The sequence below is a fragment of the Gorilla gorilla genome, chromosome 11, assembly GCF_029281585.2.
Source record: "Gorilla gorilla gorilla isolate KB3781 chromosome 11, NHGRI_mGorGor1-v2.1_pri, whole genome shotgun sequence".
Taxonomy (NCBI): Eukaryota; Metazoa; Chordata; class Mammalia; order Primates; family Hominidae; genus Gorilla; species Gorilla gorilla.
Genome location: NC_073235.2, coordinates 144381681 through 144406910, shown reverse-complemented (window position 1 = coordinate 144406910; position 25230 = coordinate 144381681). Strand labels below are relative to the sequence as shown.

General features: G+C 52.9%; 2 protein-coding genes across 27 annotated transcripts in view; both read right to left on the bottom strand.

Moving 5' to 3' along the window:
* The window catches only part of D2HGDH (D-2-hydroxyglutarate dehydrogenase), a 33128-nt gene extending 31040 nt beyond the window's left edge, over nucleotides 1-2088 (bottom strand). For 5 of the 14 annotated variants that reach the window (XR_010129737.1, XR_010129738.1, XM_063695363.1 and 2 more), the window contains exon 1: nucleotides 1171-1791. Coding sequence is in view for 9 of the 14 variants with exons in the window: in XM_063695363.1 (XP_063551433.1) it covers nucleotides 1171-1462 (292 nt within the window). In the remaining 5 variants the exon portion in view is untranslated. Of the gene's footprint in view, nucleotides 1-1170; nucleotides 1792-1991 lie in introns of those variants that run through there. The other 9 variants (XM_055380019.2, XM_019022510.3, XM_055380023.2 and 6 more) reach the window with 6 other exon arrangements.
* Nucleotides 2089-7104: 5016 nt separating this feature from the next.
* Nucleotides 7105-25230, bottom strand: part of ING5 (inhibitor of growth family member 5) — a 29131-nt gene continuing 11005 nt past the window's right edge. For 3 of the 13 annotated variants that reach the window (XR_008677580.2, XR_008677577.2, XR_008677583.2), the window contains exons 5-8: nucleotides 24780-24873; nucleotides 17008-17137; nucleotides 15189-16643; nucleotides 13577-13676 (exon numbers count right to left, since the gene is read on the bottom strand). Coding sequence is in view for 4 of the 13 variants with exons in the window: in XM_031007173.3 (XP_030863033.1) it covers nucleotides 11583-11625; nucleotides 13344-13405; nucleotides 13541-13676; nucleotides 24780-24873 (335 nt within the window). In the remaining 9 variants the exon portion in view is untranslated. The other 10 variants (XR_010129785.1, XR_010129784.1, XR_008677581.2 and 7 more) reach the window with 6 other exon arrangements.

The following is a 25230-nucleotide window of genomic DNA, read 5'->3' as shown; positions in this document are numbered from 1 at the left end:
AAAAAAGGAAAAACGGTCTTTGCAGATGTAATTAAGTTGACAGTACTGAGATACAATCATCCTGGATTAGGGTGGGCCCTCAATCCAATGAGAAGTGTCTTTATAAGACAATTGGAGAAGAGTCACAGAGAAGAAAAACCTGTATGAAAAAGAGGCAGAGACTGGAGTAATTTGGTACCTGGGGCCACCAGGAGCTAGAGCTACAAGAGGCAGGAAGGAGCCTCCTCTAGAGGCTTTGGAGGCAGCGGAGGGAACGCAGCCCTGTGATACCCTGATTTCACACTTTTGGCCTCCAGAGCTTAGAGAACAAACTTGTGGGGTTTGGTGGGGAGGGGAATTCTGTTTTGTTTTAGAGATGTAGTCTTGCTCTGTTGCCCAGGCTGGAATGCAGTGGTGAGATCATAGTCCACTAAAACTGGAACTCCTGGGCTGGAGTAACTTTTTTACTTTTTGTTTTTTCAATCCTGGGCCGGCTACTTTTATTTATTTATTTTTATTTTTAGAGGTGAGTGGGGCGGGGGTTCTGGCTATGTTGCCCAGGCTGGTCTTGAACTCCTGGCTTCAGTCTCCAGGGCAGCTGAGATTACAGGCAGAGCCACTGCGCCAGGCAAACTTGGGTTGTTGGCAGGGCGGGGTGGCTCACGCCTGTAATCCCAGCAATTTGGGAGGCCGAGGCGGACGGATCACGAGGTCAATAGATCGAGACCATCCTGGCCAACATGGTGAAACCCTGTCTCTACTAAAAATACAAAAATTAGCGGAACGTGGTGGCGGGCGCCTGTAGTCGCAGCTACTAGGGAGGCTGAGGCAGGCAAATCGCTTGAACCCGGGAGGCAGAGGTTGCAGTGAGCCGACGTCGCGCCACTGCACTCCGGCCTGGCGACAGAGTGAGACTCCGTGACTGCACTCCAGCCTGGCGACGGAGTGAGAGTCCGTCTTAAAAAAAAGAAAAAACAAAACAACAACAACAACAACAAAACTTGGGTTGTTCTAAGCGACTCGTTCGTGGTCATTCATTCCAGCAGCCTGTGGCGGTGCACACGCCCCTCTCAGCGCAGCCAGGGGCTGGCACCCCCAACCAGGTTGTTCTCAGCCCGCTTTGAAGCCTCCACGGGAAGGCGCAGGGGAGCAGGGACGCGGACCCGCCGCAGCTTCCCAAGCCTCACCCACCTCGCAGCGTCCGCAGCCAGTCCACGTTGGGAGCCTGCAGCGCTTCCGGGTCCGTGACGACCCCGCCGGGCACGATGCGCTCAAAGGCGGCCAGGTCCTGCTTAGACACCGTGGAGAACGGCAAGCGCCGCACGGGGTAGCGCTCCCGGGTCAGCGGCACCTCGGGGGTCCCGGGGGCGGAGGAGCAGCCCCTGCGGGGCAGGGGGCCAACCGGCCGACCCCAAGAACCCGCGGCTCCCGGAGCACCCCGCAACAGCCACGCGGGCCACGCTAGAGGCCGACGGGGCAGCATCGCCGCCGGGACGGAGACCTCGGGCTCCTCCTTGGTGGGGGGCCGGTACTCAGGGCCCGGAGGGGAAGGGCAGGGAGCCGCTGGCTGCGCGCCTGGAAGTGGCCAAGGGTAATTTCATGTTTCATGCACGTTGTACAAATTGAAACGGGCTTGCAGAAGCAGGGAGGGGGCAGGAGGGCAGCAAAGGGAAGGCTCCGAGCACCCGGGCCCTCTCCCTGCCCCGGCCGCAACCCCGCGAGCGCGCGAAGCCCCACGCAGCAGGCCTGGACTTAGCGACGCGCAGGCTCGGGGCGGCCTCGCCGGGACCTTGCCCAGGACCCCGATCCGCCACGCTCGCCCCCCGAGGGGACCCCGCGGACGCGCGCGCGTGTTCCACGCGGTCACGTGACGAGCTGCAGCGCCGCCCCCCTCCCCCCACAGGCACCGACTGGCTGACGGCGCCCGAGGTCGCGCCCCGCCACCCCGACCCGCGGCTGAACCGCAGCCCGGGACCCTCAGCCCAGCGCTCCGCGCGGCCGCGCGCACGCACCCACGACCACGTCCCGGGCTCCAACCGGCAGCGCCCGCCGCAGGCCCAAAGCCGCCGAGCCGGAGTGGGCGGGGCGACGCCGCGCCTGCGCACTGACGGCTCCGCCGCGCGGCCGAAGCCCCGCCCCGCGCGCCTAACGGACCCCGCCCTGCGCGCCTACAGTCCCCGCCCCACCGTCCAAGCCCCGCCCCGACTGGCACCGGAAGCTCGACGGCCACTGCCTGGTCCTGCGTTTCCTGAGGGCCTCCGGCGCCCCGGCTGTCGGGCGCATCCCTCCAGGTAGAGAAGGGACTAGGCTGAGCGCAGCCCAAGACGCCCAAGCAGCAGCTGGAGCGTTCTCCAGAACGAGGCCCGGGACGTGGGCTCGGCCGAGGGACCTGGGGGCCGGCCCGCTCCTCCGAGGCCGAGCCCAGGGGGCGCCCCTTTCCCCAGCGGCCTCCCCAGCTCCTGCACGGACCACCCCTCCTGGGTCCCCAGCCTTAGCTTAGGGGGCAGCTGCCTCCTGCGGGTGTTTTCTTGCCTCCGTGTCCCCTTCTGCCTGTTCAGCCCTCCGTGCCCTCAAACCCTTTGCACACCTGGGGAGCTCCTGCCCTCCTGACGCAGTAACTGCTGTCCCGAGGAGCCTCCCGGCCTGGGATCCCCTGCCTGAAGCATCGCCAGCACTTGTTTTGTGTTTTTTTGAGACAGGGTCTAGCTCTGTTGCCCAGGCTGGAGTTCTGGGGTATCTCAGCTCACTGCAACCTCTGCCTCCCGAGCTCAAACCATCCTCCCACCTCGGCCACCCAAGTAGCTGGGACTACGGGCGTGCACCACCACACCCGGCTAATTTTTTGTTGTTGTATTTTTGTAGAGATGAGGTCTCATGTGCTGCCCAGGCTGGTCTTGAACTCCTGGACTCAAGCGATCCGCCCGCCTCGGCCTCCCAAAGCACTTGTTACTTCAGCTCACCCAATTCCATAGAACCCTAGGGGGTGCAGAGGATGCAGATCTCTGAGCAGATGAGGGCAGAGAGCAGGAGACCACACTCGGTCCGAGGCAGGACTGTGGAGCTGTGCAAGAGGTGGAGGCTACGCCCGTGACAGCAGATGGGTCCTGGTAGTCACACAGAAAACCGGCGAGCTGGATTTGTCCTGGTGATGAGGCTCTGGAGCAGCAGTTGCATGGAGTCATTCCTGTCCTCCTTAACCACATCCCCACGGGCCACTCACCTTCTTCCCAGGTGAATCACCCATGCAAGACTCTTCCAAGTCAGCAATGCATTTTGCCTTTGGACTACAACCCTGGAAAGGAGACATCCACCTGGCCCTTCCTACCTGGCTGGCCCTTGCTCTGCAGATGAGTGTGGAAGTTTGTCCATTGTCAAGTGTAACTGTTTCAATTACACATTCAGGAACTGGAAAGACGACCACAGATGAGGTCTGTGGACCCCCTTACCACCTGACTTCCACACGCCCTCCCTTTGACTAGCAGGCCAGTGGCATCTTGGACCCCTGGGATTAGGAATGATTCAAAACCCATAAAGATTACCATCCATACCATCCCCTAAAATAACTGATTTTTCTGACCAGGCACGGTGGCTCACGCCCGTAATACCAGCACTTTGGGAGGCTGAGGCAGGTGGATCACCTGAGGTCAGGAGTTCGAGACCAACTGTGGGCAGCAAGCCACCCAGGCGCCGAGGCAAGAGACCGAGGACATGAGCTGTTCCAGTATAATAAAATAAGAATAGTTATACCAGATATAGATCTTAGATATGATTATATATGAATATCATTCATCATTAGTTGGTAGCAATTACTCTTTATTCCAATATTATAATAATCCTTGCTCTATAATCATAACCTAGATAAAACCAGGCCATACAGAGATAGGAGCTGAGGGGACATAGCGAGGAGTGACCAGAAGACAAGAGTGCAAGCCTTCTGTTATGCCCAGACAGGGCCACCAGAGGGCTCCTTGGTCTAGCGGTGACGCCAGCGTCTTGGAAGACGCCCGTTACCTAGCAGACGGTGGTCTAGCGGTAGCGAAAAGTGTCAAGGAACAACACCCGCTACTTAGCAGACCGGAAAAGGGAGTCTCCCTTTCCCCGGGGGAGTTTAGAGAAGACTCTGCTCCTCCACCTCTTGTGGAGGACCTGACATCAGTCAGGCTCGCCCGCCGTTATCCGGAGGCCTAACCGTCTCCCTGTGACGCTGTGCTTCAGTGGTCACGCTCCTAGTCCGCCTTCATGTTCCATCCTGTACACCCGGCTCTGCCTTCTAGATAGCAGTAGTCAATTAGTGAAAGTACTAAAAGTCTCTAATAAGCAGAAATAATGGCATAAGCTGTCTCTCTCTTTGTCTCCTCTCTCTCTCTGCCTCGGCTGCCAGGCAGGGAAGGGCCCCCTGTCCAGTGGACACGTGACCCACATGGCCTTACCTATCATTGGAGATGGCTCACTCTCCTTATCCTGCCCCTTTGTCTTGTATCCAATAAATATCAGTGCAGCCTGGCATTCGGGGCCACTACCGGTCTCCACAACTTGATGGTAGTGGTCCCCCAGGCCCAGCTGCCTTTTCTTTTATCTCTGTCTTGTGTCTTTATTTCTGTACTCTCTCGTCTCCGCACATGGGGAGAGACCCACCGACCCTGTGGGGCTGGTCCCTACACCAACCTGGCCAACATGGTGAAACCCTGTCTCTACCAACAATACAAAAATTAGCTGGGCATGGTGGTCGGTGCCTATAATCCCAGCTACTTGGGAGACTGAGGCAAGAGAATGGCTTGAACCTGGGAGGCAGAGGTTGCAGTAAGCTGAGATCACACCACTGCACTCCAGCCTGGCGACAGAGTGAGACTCCGTCTCAAAAAAAAAAAAAAAAAAAAAACTCTGTCTCAGAAAATAATAACAACTGATTTTTCTTTTTCCCAGGGCACAGTCACCCTAGCAAAGCCCACATGTACCCTCAGAGAATGCTTGGAGGAAAATACGGCATGTGCTGGTTTCAGCGTTGTGGGGCCCTCCCCCGGCATCTCAGCCTCCTCTTCCAGCGAGGACTCCGGTCTACGGATTGGTTTTCACCTGGACGGTGGGTGAGAGGCTGACTGTACCTCGTGATGACCAAGCTCTTCCCAGGTTCTGTTAATGCACTCCTCAAGGCAACATCTTGAGACCCATCAGCTCCTGTTATGTTTGTGTCCCCCAGAATTCGTATGCAGAAGCTGTAACCCCCAATATGGCCGTATTTTGAGATGGAACTTCTGAAGAAGTAATTAAGGTTAAAGTCAGTCACAAGGGTGGGGTCCTGATCCGACAGGACAGGCATCCGTAAAATAAGAGACACCAGAGAGCTCCCTCTCCCAGTCAGTTTCGTAGGCACACATGAGAAGGCAGTGTTCGCAACCCAAGGGAAGAGCCCTGGACAGGCACCAGACAACCCCAGCGCCTTAATCTGGGACTTCCAATCTCCAGAAATATAAGACATTTTTCTTAAGCCTCCCAGTCTGTGGTATTGTGATAGCCTGATATGGTTTGGATTTGTGTCCCCGCCCATAATCCCCAATGCTGGGGGAGGGGCCTGGTAGGAGGTGACTGCCTCATGGGCGCAGATTTCCCCTTGCTGTTCTTGTGGAGGTGAGTGAACTCCCAGGAGACCTGCTTGTTTAAACGTGTGGCACCTTTCCCCTTTGCTCCCTTTCTCTCCTGGTCCACCGTGGTAAAACGTGCTTGCTTCCCCTCCGCCTTCTGCCATGATGTAAGTTTCCTGAGGCCTCCGCACCACGCTTCCTGTACAGCCTGCAGAACTGTGAGTCAATTAAACCTCATTTCTTTATAAATTACACAGTCTCAGGTCGTTCTTTATAGCAATACAAGAATGGACTAATACAGAGCCCAAGCTGACTCCAGCAGCTTCCAAAAGGCAAGTGCAACATGGTAAGTCTTGCCCTTCCAGAGCAAGCACAGTACTCCTTTAGAAAGCAACTGCAGCGGCCGGGCGTGGTGGCTCACACCTGTAATCCCAGCACTTTGGGAGGCCGAGGCAGGCGGATCACGAGGTCAGGAGATCGAGACCATCCTGGCTAACACGGTGAAACCCTGTCACTACTAAAAATACAAACAATTAGCCGGGCATGGTGGTGGGCGCCTGTAGTCCCAGCTACTCAGGACACTGAGGCAGGAGAATGGCGTGAACCTGGGAGGCGGAGCTTGCAGTGAGCAGAGATTGCACCACTGCACTCCAGCCTGGGCAACAGAGCGAGGCTCCTTCTCAAAAAAAAAAAAAAAAAAAAAAAGCAAGCAACTGCAGCATTCTCACACGTCTTCCTTGGAAGTCAACTTGAGCCCCAGCACTGGCCACTGAGCTTCCTGAGCAACCACCCAAGGTAAGGCACAGGGTCCTCCCCAGACCCCCAGCCAGCAAGCTCCGCAAACCACTCTCCAATCACTGCATACCCCTTCAGAATTCAATTTCACACACCTGTCTCTGGGCACAACACTGACATTTTACACCTGTTTCCCAAAATGATGCTGAGTCTTGGGGGTGGTTCCCCCATACTTTTCTCGTGGTAGTAAGTCTCACGAGATCTGATGGTTGTATAAGGGGAAACCCCTTTCACTTGGCTCTCATTTTCTCTTGTCTGCTGCCATGTAAGATAAGCCTTTCACCTCCCGCCATGATTGTGAGGCCTCCCCAGCCACGTGGAACTCAGGGCCCACTAGACCTATTTTTCTGTCAGGTGCGGTGGCTCACGCCTGTAATCCCAACACTTTGGGAGGCTGAGGCAGGCGGATCACCTGAGGTCAGGAGTTCAAGACCAGCCTGGCCAACATGGCGAAACCCCATCTCTACTAAAAATACAAAAATTAGCCAGGCGTGGTGGCACGTGCCTGTAGTCCCAGCTACTCAGGAGGCTGAGGCAGGAGAATCACTTGAACCCGGGAGGCAGACATTACAGTGAGCCGAAATCATGCAGTGCCATCGCACTCAAGCCTGGGTGACAGAGCAAGACTCCGTCTCAAAAAAAGAGAAAAGAAATTTTTTTAAAAAAAACCTCTTTTTCTTTACAAATTACCCAGTCTCGGGTATGTCTTTATCAGCAGCGTGAAAATGGGCTAATACAGATGCACTTTCAATTGTTTGTTCCAAAAAATACTTTATTTATTAAACAATATATCCATAATCTATAACATGATCCAAAAATACTGATATACATCTTTACATTATCTAATAAAAAGATTCACAACATTATCTTTCCTTTACAAAGGGAACATAGATAACAATTCCTTGAAAATAAAAATGTAACATTCATGTTAAAGCTGCATCATCGTTTTGGATGAAACGTGGTTAAAGGGTGGACACCACAAAATACAGAGGAAGAAACTCCAGTGCAGTCTCTCCTGAATGGGAACATTTTCTTACACTTCCCCTGGCTTAAAATTCCTCTCAGCACAAGTATTGAAGGCCAATCACTGCTCACTAAAAATTTAGGAAAACCTTAAGTCTTCAATGCCCATAATTAACATCCCTCACAGTTTTATTCTAAACCATGAAGACCTAACCTAGGACAGGGCAGACCCTCGGCTCTGGGGTCATGTGGGAAGCTGCTCTGGGCCAGCGTCATTGCTCAAAGCAGCCCCAGCCAGGGCTCCCAACGACAGGACAGGAGGCCAAGTCCGGCAGGGCTGCTGGACAGAAGACAAGCTGGCTGGTGTCCCCATCAGTCCCAGCAAACCCTCCCACCGCCACCAGTCTGCACAGCTGTTTCTCGCTGCTCCAGGCAGACTGGAAAACACCCACGCCACAAAGCCCTGGCCAACAGTGAGACGGGCGGTCAGCTGCTGCTCAGGCAGCCACGTAGGCCTCTGCGCGGCGTCCCTGGCCAACAGTGGTCTCATGTCCACCCGCCCAGGGGTCCCGTCCAGCATGAGACGGGTGGTCAGCTGCTGCTCAGGAGGCCACACAGGCCTCCGCTCGGCATCCATGTCCCCAGCAGCAGCACCTAGGGCACATTCGCAGATGCAGAGGGCTCGGTTTCACCAGCTCCTGTTTTCACTGCAGCCTGCCTTCCCCTACGGGATTTCCTCAGATCACTGACTGATACCGCAGCACTGAAAACAAGGAAAATGGGCAGAACGCTCCTTCCCATCGAGGTCAATCGCACAGCCACAGAGGACCCACACCTTCGGCTCAGATGAAGCTGCCACAGTGACCCACTGGGTCCAGCCCACACACCCTCAATCCAAGAGATGGGTCTGGGGCCCGGCAGCTGTGGAGGGGGTCTGGTCCAAGACTAAATCCCTGAATCACCCCCACGGAGAAGGCGGCCAGGCCTTCTGGAGCAAGGCGTGGATGGTGCAAATGGCGTGGCTTCTGTGTCCCTGCAGGGCTGGGACCAGGCCAGGGGCCATGACCTTCTTTTCTGGCCAAATGGCCCCTCCTGAGTGTGTCTCTCCCACGGGTAGACAGCGTCGGCCACAGAGCACTCAGGATTCAGTTGGGTCCAAACTACAGCCCAAGGAATTGTCTCATTCTGCTCATGTTTTCTGTGTTTCTTCCAAAACTCTATGCATATTATTTTGGTGATATTATTGTAAGTGGCAAAAGTAAACATTAAAAACACTAAGCACAGAAACTTGAAAAGAAAAGGTCAAAATTCAATACCTGGGATGGTGCACAGTGGCAGGCAGGACCACATCATCACGTGTCAGACAAAAGCTTCCCACATGGAAGCCAGTCATCTTTCCCCAGGAAGCAGCGAGACCTCAGGAAACCGGGCAGCCAAAAGCATCAACAACCCCAGCGCTTTCCAGGGGTAGCCACGGGTGTGAACAGCTCAAAGGTGGAGCGCAATATCAAATTCATTTCTGAAAAATTGCCAGGCACTGTTTCAGCACAAACTCCCTGCACTTACCTATCCCTCTTCCCAAAAATGGTAAAAGAGAGAAAAACATTTTCCACAATGTATCCTCCATGATCAATAAACATCTGTGTTGGCCGGGTGCAGTGGCTCATGCCTGTCATCCCAGCACTTTGGGAGGTTGAGGCGGGTGGATCACTTCAGGTCAGGAGTTCGAGACCAGCCTGGCCACACATGGTGAAACCCCATTTCTACTAAAAATACAAAAATTAGCTGGGCGTGGTGGTGGACGCCCATAATCCCAGCTACTCGGGAGGCTAAGGCAAGAGAATCACTTGAACCCAGGAAGCAGAGGTTGCAGTGAGCCAAGATGGTGCCATTGCATTCCAGCCTGGGTGACAAGAGCAAAACTCCGTTTCAAAAACACAAAACAAAAAACAAAACACACACACACACACACACACACACAAAACTTGTGCTAACAAAACATTAAGTCATTAAATGAAAATTCATCTCCCAGCTGAGCGCAGTGGCTGACACCTGTAATCCCAGCACTCTGGGAAGCCGACGCAGGCGGATCATTTGACCCCAGGAGTTTTTGAGACTGGTCTGGCCAATATGGTGAAACCCCATCTCCAATAAAAATACAAAATTTAGCTGGGTGGCCAGGCGCGGTGGCTCACGCCTGTAATCCCAGCACTTTGGGAAGCCAAGGCAGGCAAATCACGAGGTCAGGAGATCGAGACCATCCTGGCTAACATGGTGAAACCCCGTCTCTACTAAAAATATAAAAAATTAGCCAGGCGTGCTGGCGGGCATCTGTAATCCCAGCTACTCGGGGGGCTGAGGCAGGAGAATAGCGTGAACCCGGGAGGCGGAGCTTGCAGTGAGCCGAGATCACGCCACTGCTCTCCAGCCTGGGTGACAGAGCAAAACTCCATCTCAAAAAAAAAAAAAAAAAATTAACATACAAAACCCACCCATCTCCAGTTTCATAGCCGTGGCTGAGGGTGTGAAGCACTGTAGCCTGCCCTCTCTGGCGCTTTCCCTTCTAAGCCACAGGAAGGCACCGCTTGGAGGGAGCCCCTTCAGGCCCAGACACTGGCAGGGACGAGCAGCAGCAGTGGCCGACCGCCCACCTGCACCTGCCTGGCACCTGCGCCCAGAGGATCCACTCCCACCCACACCCTCGGAAAAGGACAGGCGGCCCAGAGGCATCCGTGTGTTCAAGAACCGCCGAACATGAATGTGGACACCATCCCAACCAGGACTGTTCAGGGTGTTCTTGTTCTCTTGTTCTCACTCACTGACTACCAGCTTCTCGACGGGAGGGCCCCGTCTGAGACACAGAGCTTCACACGTTCCTTCTGCTTTATTTCCTCTCCCTAGTGAAACATTAAACACAGGAGGAAAAGATACAGATGTAGCCATCAGAAGGAAGTGAGGCTGTCATTCCAAATGGCCCCCCACCATGAAGAAAACCAGGCTTTTCTTAAATCGGGAACCTCACGTCTCAGTTTTCCCTCAGGTTTCTTTCTGTGGTGTGAGGACAGAAACAGGCTTCCCTGCATTCCTCAGGAATCCTCTCCTTCCTCTAAAGGCACAGGAGAGGATTTCCGAGAGCCTGCGATGCTGTCGGGAACCACAGGCTAGGCACCGTCACCAATGCATCACAACAGAGCAAATCTGCACAGCCTTCCCCAACTACCACCAAAAGGATGGCTCCGGCTCAGCTTGGTGAACGCTAATTAAACAAAAAGCACACTCGAGTTTCCTAGCTTCATTCCAGAACTGCTATTGTGGCACAATAAATTCACAACAAATTCACATCGGAGTCCCCTTGAACGGGAGCTGCGGGCCTGGGAATGCACAGCACAGGCAGAAGCATTCGTGGTTCGTCAGCTCCTGGCAGACGGGACTCACTTCACAGACACACAGACCCACGATCTTCATGCTATTATGATAATTTCATCTTCACAGTAAAAAATCACCAATTCCCAGAGAAACGGAGCATCAGCCCAGCTGTCGCACAGGGTCTCGTGGGTGCTGGCCACAGGACACACAGCTACTCCAAGCTAATGAAGAGCCGTTTACTCCAGAGGTGAGTCCCCCGAGGGAGGACTGAAGTCCAAGCTAAAAAGGCGGCGCACAGCGAAGCGGAGGCTGCTTCCTCCGGGGAAGAGCCCCCAGCCCTCCCGGGCCCGTCAGAGGCGCCCCAAGCAGGAGTGCACGGTGGCCGCAGGCGGCACGGAGCTGAGTGTGAGGAGGGCAGCCGGCCGCCACGGCAATGGCCCCACACGCGCCCCTCGGTGGCAGGTGTGCTCCAGCGGGTGGGGCACGCGGAGCCCGGGCTGTACCAAACGGTCCTGGAAAACCACAGGAAAGCTACGAGAGGGTGGCGCCGCGCGCTGCAGAGCGGCGGCCGTGGACCAGGTCACCATGTCCCCGCCCGCACGCCTGGCCGGGCAGCCCGAGCTCACGAGCGCCCGCCCACGTCCGCCGGGGTCCCTGCTGATGCTCAGGGGAAGTCCTGTAAAAGCCACACTAACGTCGCGGCGGCGAGTCCCTGCAGGGTCGCCCTTCTGTGCGAACAGGGTTTGGTGGTTCTTGTTCTAGGAAACATCCAGCGCTCCAGCTGGCCACGGAGTTACTAAGTATCAACCGAACAAGGTAGTTTTAAAAGGAGGGGAAATATTGCGACATGAATGAAGGGATAGATTAACTTGCTCCTTGGATCCGGGCACACAGCTCCTCCTACTTCTTCTTCCTCTTTTCCTGGACACACCGTGGACAGAACCTGTGACAAGAAAGGCGCAGTGAGGCCCTGGGCACCATTTCCGCCAGCGCGCAGGGTGCCCAGGGCCCGCCTCCCCATGTCTCCCAGGGCTGATGGACGCCGGCAGGAGGGCACCAGGAGAGGCACACGCAGTGGGGCCGCGGCCCTCCCACGGGGAAAATGCGCCGATGCACGTGCGGCTCTATGCAGGACGCCGGTTCTGAAGTTGACAGATACACATCAATGAGCAAAACCGATTTGACACCCAGGCGTTCCTTCTTAACAGGTGGGTCCTTCTTCCCCGGCCGATGGCAGGGTCGCTGGTGCCCTCTGTCTGCAGTCTGTGGGGGCTGCAGGTACCAAGCACGCGTGAGAGCATGGCAGCCCCTCAGGCCCACGGAAACCCAGCCAGGCACCCTGCACTGGCCCTGGAAGCTGCCGTCTCACAAGTGCTCCCTGGTGACTCTGAGCAAGTTCTGGAGCCGCACGCACAAGGGGCTCCTGAACAGAGGCAGCTGCTGACCACAGAGGACATTCCATAGGTTCCCCACGCAGGAGGCAGCCGACTCGCATGACGGCAACCGTCAACCACTGCCTGGCCCAGGCCCAAGGCTGCCCAGGGCCCTCCGCCCTAACAGCCTCCGTACCCCTTCTCAAAACCCTCGGTGCACCGTCCCCCAGCCGCACGGCGTGGGGCACCACAGTGCCATGTGTCCCTGTGACAGGACAGCCTGTGTCGACGCCACATGACACCATGAGCTCGGCCAGCCTCCGAGACACGGCATCGTTTCCCTGTGTCCTCACACCGAACACCAAGGATAACTGGCTCTTACCAACTCGGGCGAGTCTGCCGGAGTTTCAAACACGCCGCCACGATGACCTCTGAGTGCCACACAGAAGAGCACATTCCGATTTCATTTTCAGAACATAGATATCCATTTTTAGATTTTCAGCACAGGCAAACAAAGCCAGGTTTTTATCTTTTTATTTATTTATTTGAGACAGGGTCTTGCTCTCTCGCCCAGGCTGGAGTGCAGTGGCGCGATCTCAGCTCACTGAAGCCTCGGACTTCCAGGCTCAAGCCATCCTCCCGCCTCCGCCTCCCAGGTAGTTGGGACCACAGGCACGCACCACCACGCCCAGCTAATTTTTGTATTTTTTGTAGAGTTGGGGTCTCCCGATGTTGCCCAGACTATAGGTTTTTATTTAAATGAAATCTGAGGAACAACAATGCAGAAAGTTGCCATTGCCAAGGGGATGCAAGGGTCAGGAAGAGAAAACGCGCCCTTCTCCACTAGACAGAGCCAGGGGCAGAGCCCCAGATCCATGCCCCGGCTTCAGGGCTCACATCTCATGCTATCTTTCCCAAATTTCCCTAGGGGACAAGAACCTCTCACTTCTGATTTAAGACGATCCCTACCTCCCACAGAGTCCGGAAGGTTGTCCTTCAGGAGGGGCCGTTAACGTGAATATTACGTAACCTGGTAACCGCCATTCCTGGGTAACAGCATCCCTCTGCCAGCTCGGACAGGCACAGCAGCAAAGGGGGGATAAAGCCACACCCAGAGCAGCCAGCCAGCCAGCCACACTCCTTGAGGCCACAGTGGGGCATGCCTACATGGCTACCACGTCCCGCTAAGCCCGGCAAGATTCTGCCATGGAGCGCCTTCTCCCGGGGAGGCCAGCAGCGCAACACCCAGCAGACTGGGAGAAAACAGAGCGAGCGTCCCCACACTCACCATTTTCCTTTGGGTTTCGTGGTAAGGTCCACGCAGGCAAAGTGAAACCACTCAATTGGACACTGCAAAATAAAGGGAGAAACCGCAGTCAACACGCCTCATGTTCTGTATGCAAAACACAAGAAATGCCAACATCCGCCAGCCCCGCCCCACACAAGACCCCGCCCCATGGCGCGAATCCTGCAGGCGACACTCACGTCTGGATTGTCACAGCCAATCATCTCCCCATAGGAGACCTGGTGGCACAGGCAGTACGTGGGTTCGTTCGGGTCCACAGGCATGTCCAGCACGTCAGAGGGGTGCACGGACAGGATGGTGTCAGTGAACTCAGACCTGCAGGGGACAGGGCACAGGCGCCACTGAAGGCCATGGTGGGAAGTGAGGCGGCACGGACACCACGGGCCCTTCTGTCTCTGACTTAAGGCCCCCTCACCCCAAAACTGTGAAGACAATCATTCCAAGGGGGAAACTGGTACCGTGCTCTGAGCGACACATAATGAATAAGCTTGCTTCCATTTTTCCCATTGTCCTTTAGAAATGAATGCGACTCCAGGGCCAGCCACTGCAGTCATGCACTAACTGAATACACACCTTGTGGACATTTTCTTCCTCGAGCACACATTTTCACAACCTCAATAACCCCTCTGAATACGCAATGTTCTAAGAAGGCGCAGCAAGAAAATCATTAAGGATACGAACAGATTGTCAGCTGATGCTAGAAAGAACACCGTTACCCACAAAAATCCAGGAACAGCAGCAGCTGGCAGCAGAGGGGTGGAGACCTCGTGCCCACCTTCGGACCCAGGCAGGGACATGGGGGCACAGAGGGCTCCCAGGAGGCCGTGAAGCGCAGCACTCATCCACAGCACCGGGGTTCTGGTCCCACTCTGGGGACGAGTCCACTCTCATCTCGGTCCCTCCTCCCAGACAGGACTCCCCCGGGGACCTCTGGACTCAACCCACTTCTGGGCCATCCCTCCAAAGACCCCGGCCCCTTTGGAAACAAGCACACGTCACCTCTGCCAGCAGACGGCTGACACCTGAGAGAAGCCTGCCAGCCTCCCACCCCAGACTGACAGGTGTCAGAGCAGCCCGCACAGTCAACAACTCTCCCGTAACTGTGACCTCCTCCCAAGAGAACAGCCATGCGTCCTGCGCCCGGGCCCTCCACGCGCCTACTCAGGCACCTCTGCCCCAATACTGACTCAACCAGCAGCTCCCCACACACACTCCCTGGACCGCCCACCACCCGCCCAGCTGTCCACCTGGCACAGGGCCCCTTCCGACCACACACCATCCTTGTCACTCCTTCATCCCCATCAGCTCCCACGTGGGTTTCTACACAGCAGCCTGGCGGGTGGTCCACCCCGTCTATGCCTCCCTCCAAGCCTGCCACCTGTAGCACCATGGCCGCCCCACCAGGACCACAGACCTCAGGTGGAGACTTTCCTGTTTGAAAGGGATGCACTTAGGGGGAAATTTACACTTTTATATTTCAGTATTTTTCAAATAAACTTACAAGCTGCAGGTACTATAGACAGTGTATTCCCATTAGTACAGAAAGAAAAAGTATCTTCCCTATCCCACCCTCCAACCCAAGAATATCTAGTTGGTATGTAAACACAGCAGGTTAGCAGGAGGAACGTGGCCGTGAGAAAAACAGTCACGATCAGGGAAAGCCAAGGAGCAGAAGTCTGGGTCCCAGAGGGAATCAGCACTCAGCTTTTCCTTGGATACCTGTCTAAAGCTTTTCTACGCCTTTGCAATTGCCTGTACACATACACACACACTCGGGCTCAGCATGCACCCGGCCTCCCCGCTGCCCTCTGGCACAGGGGCGCCCACCTAAGTCTGTCCTTTGCAGGTAATCTGCTCTTCTGCTCTTTCTCTGTGTCTGGGAATAGACAGGGGTTTCTCTTTAGAGCTGAAATCCATCAGCGTCACAAGTCCAGGTCCAGGTGCTGCCGACACTGCTTTCAAGCAACAGTCTCAAGTAGTCTTCGGGTCTCTCCTCTGACAGCAGCACGCAAGGGTCTACGTCTCAGCCTCCTGCCGATTCCGGGATGCCACCTGTGGCTTCACCTCCAAGGGGCTCCTGTGGTCTCCTCGAGTCACCTCTCACCCGTGGAGAGCAGGGCAGCACCCTCTGCTGCCAACCGTCCCCGAAACGCTGACGCCCTCCTCTTCTGTGCCGAGTCCAATTCTGTCCACAAAGCCCGACCCGACATCTTGAGCTGCCACTTGACCTGTGTCTCGGCATCACCAGGTTCGAGGGTGCTGGCCAGATTTGATGGCTGTGGGAGAGGGCCGGGGGCCTGAGGGGACCTCCCAGCAAGGGCACCCCAGAAGCTGAGGCCACCGTGCAGGCCTCACTGGCCTCTCAGTCTCGCCTGAGGGAGCGCCATGGCGTGTGGCCAGGGAGTGCTGCTACCAGCCCTGAGGGAGGCAACCAGGAGGCCATGGGGAGCCCTGTCCCTTGCACAGGCCAGGGTGACCCCAACTGTCAGCGGCTGCTGACTCCCTTCGGCACCACTGCCACAAGAGGCACCCTCTGTGCTAACTCCCCAGGGTGTGGCAGGCACCCCTCGCCAGACGGTGCCAGCGAGCCCTTCCGCGCCTGGCCCCGATGGCTTCCCAGCACTCCACGTGGCTCCTAGCAGGGGGCTGGCTGCCTGTCCAAGCCCCGGGATTCCAGGTGCTACAGGTGACACTGCCCTTCATCCACACACACAGGTTCTGCCTCGCCAGAGCAAGGCCACAGGGCAGCAACAGTGCAGGGGGCAGCCTCAGGTCACGGGATCTCAGACGAGACACGGAGCATCTGTGCAGTCTAGGAACACTGCATTCCAGGAAGAGCCCCGGGCACGTGGGGAACAGGCCTGAAGGGGGCAGTCCACGGGGACAGGATGGTGCGTGCGCCTGGGTCCCCAGCAGGGAACAGGACCTGCCTTGAGGCAGAGCGGCCTGGCACCACAGCGTGACCACGAGGGGAGTGAAAACCCACTGTGCTGATGGGTCAGGGACACGCACCACAGAACTCCAGGGCCCAGGGACAGGCGGGCTCCTGCACACACCCAGGATGATGCCCTTGGAGGCACCCGAGTGCACACTCCCGCCCCGGCAGGCCAGGCTTTGGGTCCAACCGACTGGTCCTCAGGATGACCCATCTGCCCACCTGCACCATCCTCCTGTCCCTCTGGAAGGGGCCTCCTTGGCGCCTTGGACGTCAGAGCCCAGCTTCAGAGCTGGCCTTACCAGCCTGTCTCGACGTCTTGCAATGGGACAGGAGCAGCACTGCCACTTGGGGGCACAGAGAAGAAAGAGATTCACACACAAGCTAGATCCAGAGCCGCAGGGGCCCCGCAACTGTCGCCATCGGTGATCACCCTTCTCATCTGTCACTACTGCGACCTGCATGGCAGGCAGCGCTGAGCTCCCAGGCTCCGCATTGCTACTAAACAGTGCTGGTCAGCGCACTGTCAGGACAGGAAAAGCCATGAGGCCACAGTGGATCGTCCTGTGTCTGCAGAGGTGCTGGCTGTTCCTGAGGTCTCTGAAGCTGGGCAGAGCCCTCAGGGAGGAAGCCCCGACCCCAACAGGGAGCTGGAGTCTCCTTCACCCCCACGAGGACCCCCAGTGCCTGCATTCCTTATGCCTAGCATACCCTTGAGAAACAGCACTGGGTGAGGAAGAGACCAGGAGGAGTCCCACTTTCACGCAGAAAAGGCACGGTCGGGACAGGGCCTTCAGGTTCCGAGCAGGAAGGAGCAGGAAGACTCAGAACGCTGTTGCCACTGAGTTAGAAAACACAAAACCCAGCAAGTCACAAAAACCACATTCTCAGAGATGTCGGGGAGCTGTGGAGCAACAAGAGCTAGATGACCTGCAGCCGGAGTGGGGGGTGTTGGGGGGGCGTCCGCCTGCCTCATGCACTGAGTGAGGGCTGGGCTGGCCACTGGGCCACGCTGAGCCCACAGCCACACATGGCGGCCGCGTCCCCACCGACATTTATAGTCCAGAGGCTGCACAGAGCAACTAAAAGCAGAGGGAAAATCCCTGCAACCTCGGAGTTCTCGAGCAAGGGGTCTGCTCGGGCACCGCTGGTCTCCTCCCCCGCACTTCTACCAACTGTGGAAGCCACTGGGGCAGGAGGCGAGAGACGAAATCTCAAGGTCCTCAAGGGGCCTCGGTGGAGCTGAAGCTGAGACCCTGCCCCGCCCCAGGCCCCCAGCCCTATTGGCCTGGACTAAAACAGAATGAACACCTCCTGGGGAGAACAGAAATTTCCCTCTCCACGCTTCCTTTATACCTAAAATCAGACAGCTAATAACAAATCATGAGACATGTACCCTCAGCAGGGAAATAGGACTGATTATGTTTTTTTAAAAGCTGGTTACCAAGGAATGGTGGCACATGCCTGTAATCCCGGCTACTCAATTGACCCTCCCACCTCAGCCTCCCAAAGTGCTGAGATTACAGGCATGAGCCAAAGCACCCAGCCCTACAATCTCTTAAATGAAAAATGTATTAAAGGAGATTAAAACTAACTTAGGGCCGGGCACAGCAGCTCACGCCTGTAATCCCAGCACATTGGGAGGCCAAAAACAGGCAGATCCACCTGAGGCCAGGAGTTCGAGACCAGCCTGCATAACATGGTGAAACCCTGCCTATACTAAAAATACAAAATTAGCCAGTCATGGTGGCACGCGCCTGTAATTCCAGCTACTTGGGAGGCTGAGGCAGAGAATCGCTTGAACTTGGGAGGCGGAGCTTGCAGTGAGCCAAGATTGTACCAGTGCACTCCAGCCTGGGCGACCAAGCAAGACCTTCTCAAAAAAAAAAAAAAAAGAAAGAAAGAGAAAAGAAGGAAGGGAGGGAGGGAGGGAGGGAGGAAGGGAGGGAGGGAGGGAAGGAGGAAGGAAGTGAGGGAGGGAGGAAGGAAGTGAGGGAGGGAGGAAGGAAGTGAGGGAGGGAGGAAGGAAGTGAGGGAGGGAGGAAGGAAGTGAGGGAGGGAGGAAGGAAGTGAGGGAGGGAGGGAGGAATGAAGTGAGGGAGGGAGGAAGGAAGTGAGGGAGGGAGGGAGGAAGTGAGGGAGGGAGGAAGGAAGTGAGGGAGGGAGGGAGGAAGGAAGTGAGGGAGGGAGGAAGGAAGTGAGGGAGGGAGGGAGGAAGGGAGGAAAAGAAAGAAGGAAAGGGAAGGTGAGAGGCTGAGCTGGGTGGATCACTTGAGGCCAGGAGTTTGAAACCAGCCTGGCCAACAGGCTGAAACCCCGACTCTACTAAAAACACAAAAATTAGCCGGGTGTGGTGACGCTCATCTGTAATCCCAGCTACTTGGAAGGCTGAGGCGGGAGAATGGCTTGAACCCGGGAGGCAGAGGCTGCGGTGAGCGGAGACTGCGCCACTGCACTCCAGCCTGGGCGACAGGGCGAGACTCTGCTCATAAATAAATAAAGTAATAGAAACAAATCAAACTGAAGTACAGAAAGAAAAAAGCTTACAGAAAGTAAGCAGAGCCTCGGTGAGCTGTGAGAAAATCTAAGCTAAGGAACGCACAGGGAGCTGGACAGCAGGAAGAGGAGAAAGGAGAGCATAAAAATACTGGAAGAACTGTCTGAAAATTTTCCAAATTCGATGCAAAGTATAAACCAACAGTTCAAAGATGCTGAACAAGTTCCACACAAAATATACACAAAAAAATCACACCAATACACATCATAACCAAACTGTTAAGAGCCAGTGACAATGAGAAATCTTAAAAGCAAAAAAAAAAAAAAAAAGAAACCACCAAAAATAATTATTATCAGTAATTTATCATCAGAATCAATGAAAGACAGAAGAAAATGAGAGAACATCTTTAGCGATAAAAGAAAAAAGGTCAACATAAAATTCTATATGCAGTGAAATAAAAGCATTTTCAGAGAAACAAAAACAGAGAATTCATCACCATCAGCATACATGTACTGCAAAAAATGTTAAAGTTCTTCAGTAGAGGAGAAATGACAAGACAGAAATTTGCATCCACATAAAGAAATATACATAAGCAGAATATGTACGGAAAAAAAAATTTTAAAGAAAGAAAATAAATATTAAGAAATAATAGTTGGGCCAGGCACGGTGGCTCATGCCTGTCATCCTGTCACTTTGGGAGGCTGAGGCGAGAGGGTCACTGGAGGCCAGGAGTTCGAGACCAGCCTGGCCAACATGGCGAAACCCCATCTCTACTAAAAATACAAAAATTAACCAGGTGAGTAGGTGGGTGTAATCTCAGCTACTCAGGAGGCTGAGGCACGAGAATCACTTGAACCTGGAAGGCAGAGGTTGCCGTGAGCTGAGATCGCACCACTGCACTCCAGCCTGGGACACAGAGCAAGACTCTGTCTCAAAAAAAAAAAATGAAGGTTACCAGAAATGGCAACTATATGGGGTAACTATATATGGGGTGACTTTCGTGGTGAGAACACTTAAAATCTACACCTTTTTTTGAGACTATATTGTTATTAACTGTAGTCACCATGTTGTAAAACGGATCTTTTGAACTTATTCCTCCTATCTAAATGAAATTCTGTATCCAGCATCTCCCCTGACCACCCCAGCGCCTGACCACCATTCTACTCTCTACTTCTGTGAGTTCAACATCTTTACATTCCACATATATTTTAAAACGTGTTTAACGTAATCACTGGGTTGCATCGAAGGTAATAACATGTACTGTGAAGCTTAGATCACAGGCAGAAGCAAAGTGAAGGACAGCAGCACAAAGGCAGGAAATGGAAGAACACTTGTGTGGAGCCGCATATTAAACATCAAATAGTGAAATATCTGAAGTTCACTGTGATAACTTAAGGAAACTGAGTGCACACACTAGAACAATCCTTAAAATACAGGGGCCGGGGCAGTGGCTCACGCCTGTAATCCTAGCACTTTGGGAGGCCGAGGTGGGTGGATCACTTGGGGTCAGGGGTTCGAGACCAGCCTGGCCAAAATGGTGAAAACCTGTCTCTACTAAAAATACAAAAACATTAGCCGGGTGTGGTGGCACACACTTATAATCCCAGCTACTGCGGAGGCTGAGGCATGAGAATCGCTTGAACCTGGGAAGCAGAGGTTGTAGTGAGCCAAGATCATGCCATTGCAAATTCTACTCCAGCCTGGGCAACAGTGCAAGACTCCGTCTCAAAAAAATAAATAAATAAATAAAAATAAAAAAACATGGCTAATAAGACAAGAGTGGGGAAAAAACGGAATACTAAAAAATACCTGATTAGTCCAAAAGAAGACAGGAAAGGAGCAGAAGGAACAAACAGAAAACTAATAGCAAGACGGTGAATCTAAATCCCACCATATCATTAATTATGTTAAATATGAACGGACCAAATATTGCAATGAAGGCTGGGTGCGGTGGCTCATGCCTGTAATCCCAGCACTTTACAGGGAGAGGACGCCAAGGTGGGCAGATCATTTGAGGTCAGGAGTTCGAGACCAGCCTGCCTAGCATGGTGAAATCCTGTCTCTTTAAAAATACAAAAATTAGCTGGCCTTCAAAGGATTTCAATTATATAATGTTCTTGGACCACAACAGAACTCAACTAAAAAATTAAAATTAGAAAGGTATCTGAAAAATCCCAAATTATTTGGAAATTGAGACACATACTTCTACATAAGTTATAGGGCAAAGCAGTAGCATGAAAAAAAACAATTCTAGGTCAGGTGTGGTGGCTCACGCCTGTAATCCCAGTATGTTGGGAGGCCAAGGCAGGCAGATCACCTGAGGTCAGGAGTTCAAGACCAGCCTGGCCAACATGGTGAAACCCTGTCTCTACTAAAAATACAAAAAAAAATTAGCCAGGCATGGTGATACGTGCCTGTAATCCCAGCTACCCAGGAGGCTGAGGCAAGAGAATTGCTTGAACCCGGGAGGTGAGGTTGCAGTGAGCCAAGATCACACCACTGCACTCAAGCCTGGGCAACAGAGTGAGGCTCCATCTCACCAAAAAAAAAAAAAAAAAAAAAAAAAATTCTATTCCAGCACTTTGGGAGGCCAACGCGGGTGGATCACTTGAGCTCAGGAGTTTAAGACCACCCTGGGCAACATGGTGAAACTCCATCTCTACCAAAAATATAAAAAATTAGCCAGGCATGGTGGCATGCATTTGTGGTCCCAGATACTTGGGAGGCCGAAGTGGGAGGATCTCTTGAGCCCAGGAGGTGGAGGCTGCAGTGAGCCAGGATCATGCCACTACACTCCAGCCTGGGTGACAGAGTGAGACCTCATCTCAAAAAACAAGAAAAACATTCTAAAATATTTTAAATAGGTAAACAAAATAAAAATTTAAAACAATATCAAAATTATATCAAAATCATAATATATCAAAATTTGTGGAGTGCAACAAAAATAATAATTAGAACAAGGAAAATATAAATATCAATTACGCAAGCTACTTCCACCTTAAAAAGCTAGAATAGTATAGGCAAAGTAAACCTGAGTAGAAAACAGGAAATAGAGAGTAGAAACAAATGCAATAGCAAACAAAAAAATAGAGAAAACAATAAAAATAATGAAACTAAAAGCTAGTTCTCTAAAAAGATCAAGACGGCCAGACGCAGTGGGTCACGCCTATAATCTCAACACACGGAGAGGTTGAGGCAGGCAGACTGCTTGAGCCCAGATGTTTGAGACCAGCCTGGGCAACATGATGAAACCCTGTCTCTACAAAACATTAGCCAGGCATAGTGGCGCGTGTCTGTGGTCCCAGCTACTCGGGAGCTGAGGTGGGAGAATCGCTTGAGCCTGGGGACAGGGAGGTGGAGGCTGCAGTGAGCCATGTGCATGCCACTGCACTCCAGCCTAGGTGACACAGCTAGACCCTGCCCTCAGGGAAAAAAAAAAAAAAAAAAAGATCAAGACAAAATGAGAGAAACATAAATTACCAGTATCAGGACTGAAAGAGGGGTCATAATAACAGACACATGAGAACCATAATAATGCAAAATTATTAACAACCTGATGTCAAAAAAATCTGACAACTTACATGAAACAAATTTCTTGAAAGACACAGATTTTTTCCAAAACTGACTCGAGAAGAAATAGAAAGTCTGAGTACTTCCATAACTTTAAAGGAACTGAATGCAACATCAAACTGTACACTTAGAATAACATTTTATTGTATGTAAATTATTCCTTAATAAAGTTAATTTAAAAGGTTAGAAAAACAACAGGACTAAACTATAATGTATAGTGTCTAGGAATGCACTATAAAACTATTAAAGAAACAAGGAAATAAACACTATAGAAATCTGGATGATGTTTATTTGGGGGCAGGAGGAGTTTATGATTTTAACAGGGCATATGGAAGGCCTTCCAGCAGCAGTTAATCACTGACTAGGTGCCACTTACAAAGATCTTCACTTTACGGAAATTAATTAAACCATGTTTGTCCTGTGTGGTTTTCTGTATCTGTGCACTACTTTACAATACGAGAATGTTGGGATTTTTTTTTTTTTTTTTTTTGAGACGGAGTTTCGCTCTGTCGCCCAGGCTGGGGTGCAGTGGTGTGATCTTGACTCACTGCAACCTCCACCTCCTGGGTTCAAACAATCTCCCCGCGTCAGCCTCCCGAGTAGCTGGGATTACAGGCAGCTGCCAACTACTCAGCTAAGTATTTTGCATTTTTGGTAGAGACAGGGTTTCACCATGTTGGTCAGGCCGGTCTTGAACTTCTGACCTCAGGTGATTAACCTGCCTTGGCCTCCCAAAGTGCTGCGATTACAGGCATGAGCCACCTCACCCGGCCAAAAGGCTAAGCACTAGCTAAAAAACTGAAAATTGGGGTTGGGCACAGTGGGTCACGCCTGTAATCCCAGCACTTTGGGAGGTCAAGGCAGGTGGATCACGAGGTCAGGAGATCAAGACTATCCTGGCTAACAAGGTGAAACCTCATCTCTACAAAAAATAAAAAAAAATTGGCTGGGTGTGGTGGCATGCACCTGTAGTCCCAGCTACTTGGGAGGCTCAGGCAGGAGAATTGCTTGAACCTGGGAGGCAGAGGTTGCAGTGAGCCGAGATCGCACCACCACACTCCAGCCTGAGTGACAGAGCAAGACTCCATCTCAAAAAAAAAAAAACAAAAAAAAAACTGAAAATTGGGTCGGGTGTGATGGCTCATGCCTGTAATCCCAGCACTTTGGGAGGCCGAGGCAGGTGGATCACCTGAGGTCAGGAGTTCGAGACCAGCCTGGCTAACATGGTGAAATCCTATCTCTACTAAAAATACAAAAACTTAGCCGGGCATGGTGGTGCGCACTCGTAGTTCCAGCTATCCAGGAGGGTGAGGCAGGAGAATCGCTTGAACCTGGGAGGCAGAGATTGCAGTGAGCCGAGATGGCACCATTGCACTCCAGCTTGGGCAACAAGAGCAAAACCCCATCTCAAAAAGAAAAAAAAAAAAATGAAAATTGTCCCTTTTTTGTCAAGAACTCTTTTTTTCTCTTTATTTTTTTTTTTTTTGAGACAGAGTCTCATGTTGTGGCCCAGGCTGGAATGCAGTGGTGCGATCGTGGCTCATGGTCCTCCCAGCTCAGCTTTCCCTAGTCGCTGGGACTACAGCCCACACCACCGCCCTCAGCTAATTTTTTCTATTTTTTGTAGAGATGGGGGTCTCACTTGGTTGCCTAGACTGGTCTCAGATTCCTGGGCTCAAGTGATCCTCCCACCTTGGCCTCCCGAAGTTCTGGAATTCTAGGCATGAGCCACCGTGCCCAAAACTTACACTCTTCGACCCTCCCTCTGTGAGATCATCTCCATAGAGGCTTCGTGGCATTTCAGCATTTTCTCTTTAGTCTAAATGTCACTCCTCTGAGGTAATGCTACGATCTCTTTGGAGGGTATACAACACCTTTGGCAGGGAGGGTGTCAGTGGGAGAATGCTTTAAATAAAGTATCTCAAAAAACTTCAAGTTAAATGATATGTCTATTTAATAAATGTGGCCACATAATTAACAATGAATATACGCAAACTATATGTTGACACATAAAATAACTGACAGATATACAGAAATCTAGCTACTTAAAGAGTGGTCTACATTGGCCTCTGTCAACAACACGCTGCTCACCATCCTCCTGTCCCTAGTGGGGCAGCACACACTGTGGCTAAGAGGACAGGCACTGGAGTCAGACTCCAGGTGCAGGCCCAGCCGCACCACAGCAGCCCTAAAGCCTGGGCAGGTCCCTGCGACACTGAAAACGCCCCTGACAACGGCACCCCCTCAAAGGCTGCAGTGAGGATGGGCTGACGACAGGCGCACAGCGTAAGAATCAGAATACCACCCAGCACACGGTGTGCACTTCACTCGGGTCAGCTTCCATCGGTGTTCCTACATCCGGGATACAGGCTATGGGTATTCGTTCTTTTGGGAAAAAGAGGGGAAAGCCTCTTACCCTCCTTTGTGCTTCTTTTTCTTTGGTGTATCTTCCTCTGATGTCCTCCTGCCTCGGCCCCGGGACCCTCTTTTTTCTTTCTGACCCCGGCCTTCTGAAAAATAATCAAGACGCAAATTATTTTTATAGAATTCTCTAAAGCAAGGCAAGTTTTGTGTTTTGTTTTTAAAAAGGGGTCTCGCTCTGTCTCCCAGGCTGGCTGGAGTGCAGCGGAGCAATCATAGCTCACTGCAGCCTTGACCTCCCGGGCTCAAGCAATCCACCCACCTCAGCCTCCCGAGTAGCTGGGACCACAGGTGTGCACCACCACACCTGGCTAATTTTTAAATTTTTTGTTGAGATGAGGTCTCGCTATGTTGCCCAGGTTGGTCTCAAACTCCTAGCCTCAAGTGATCCTCCTGCCTCAGCCTCCCAAAGTGCTGGGGTTACAGGCGTGAGCCACCACACCCAG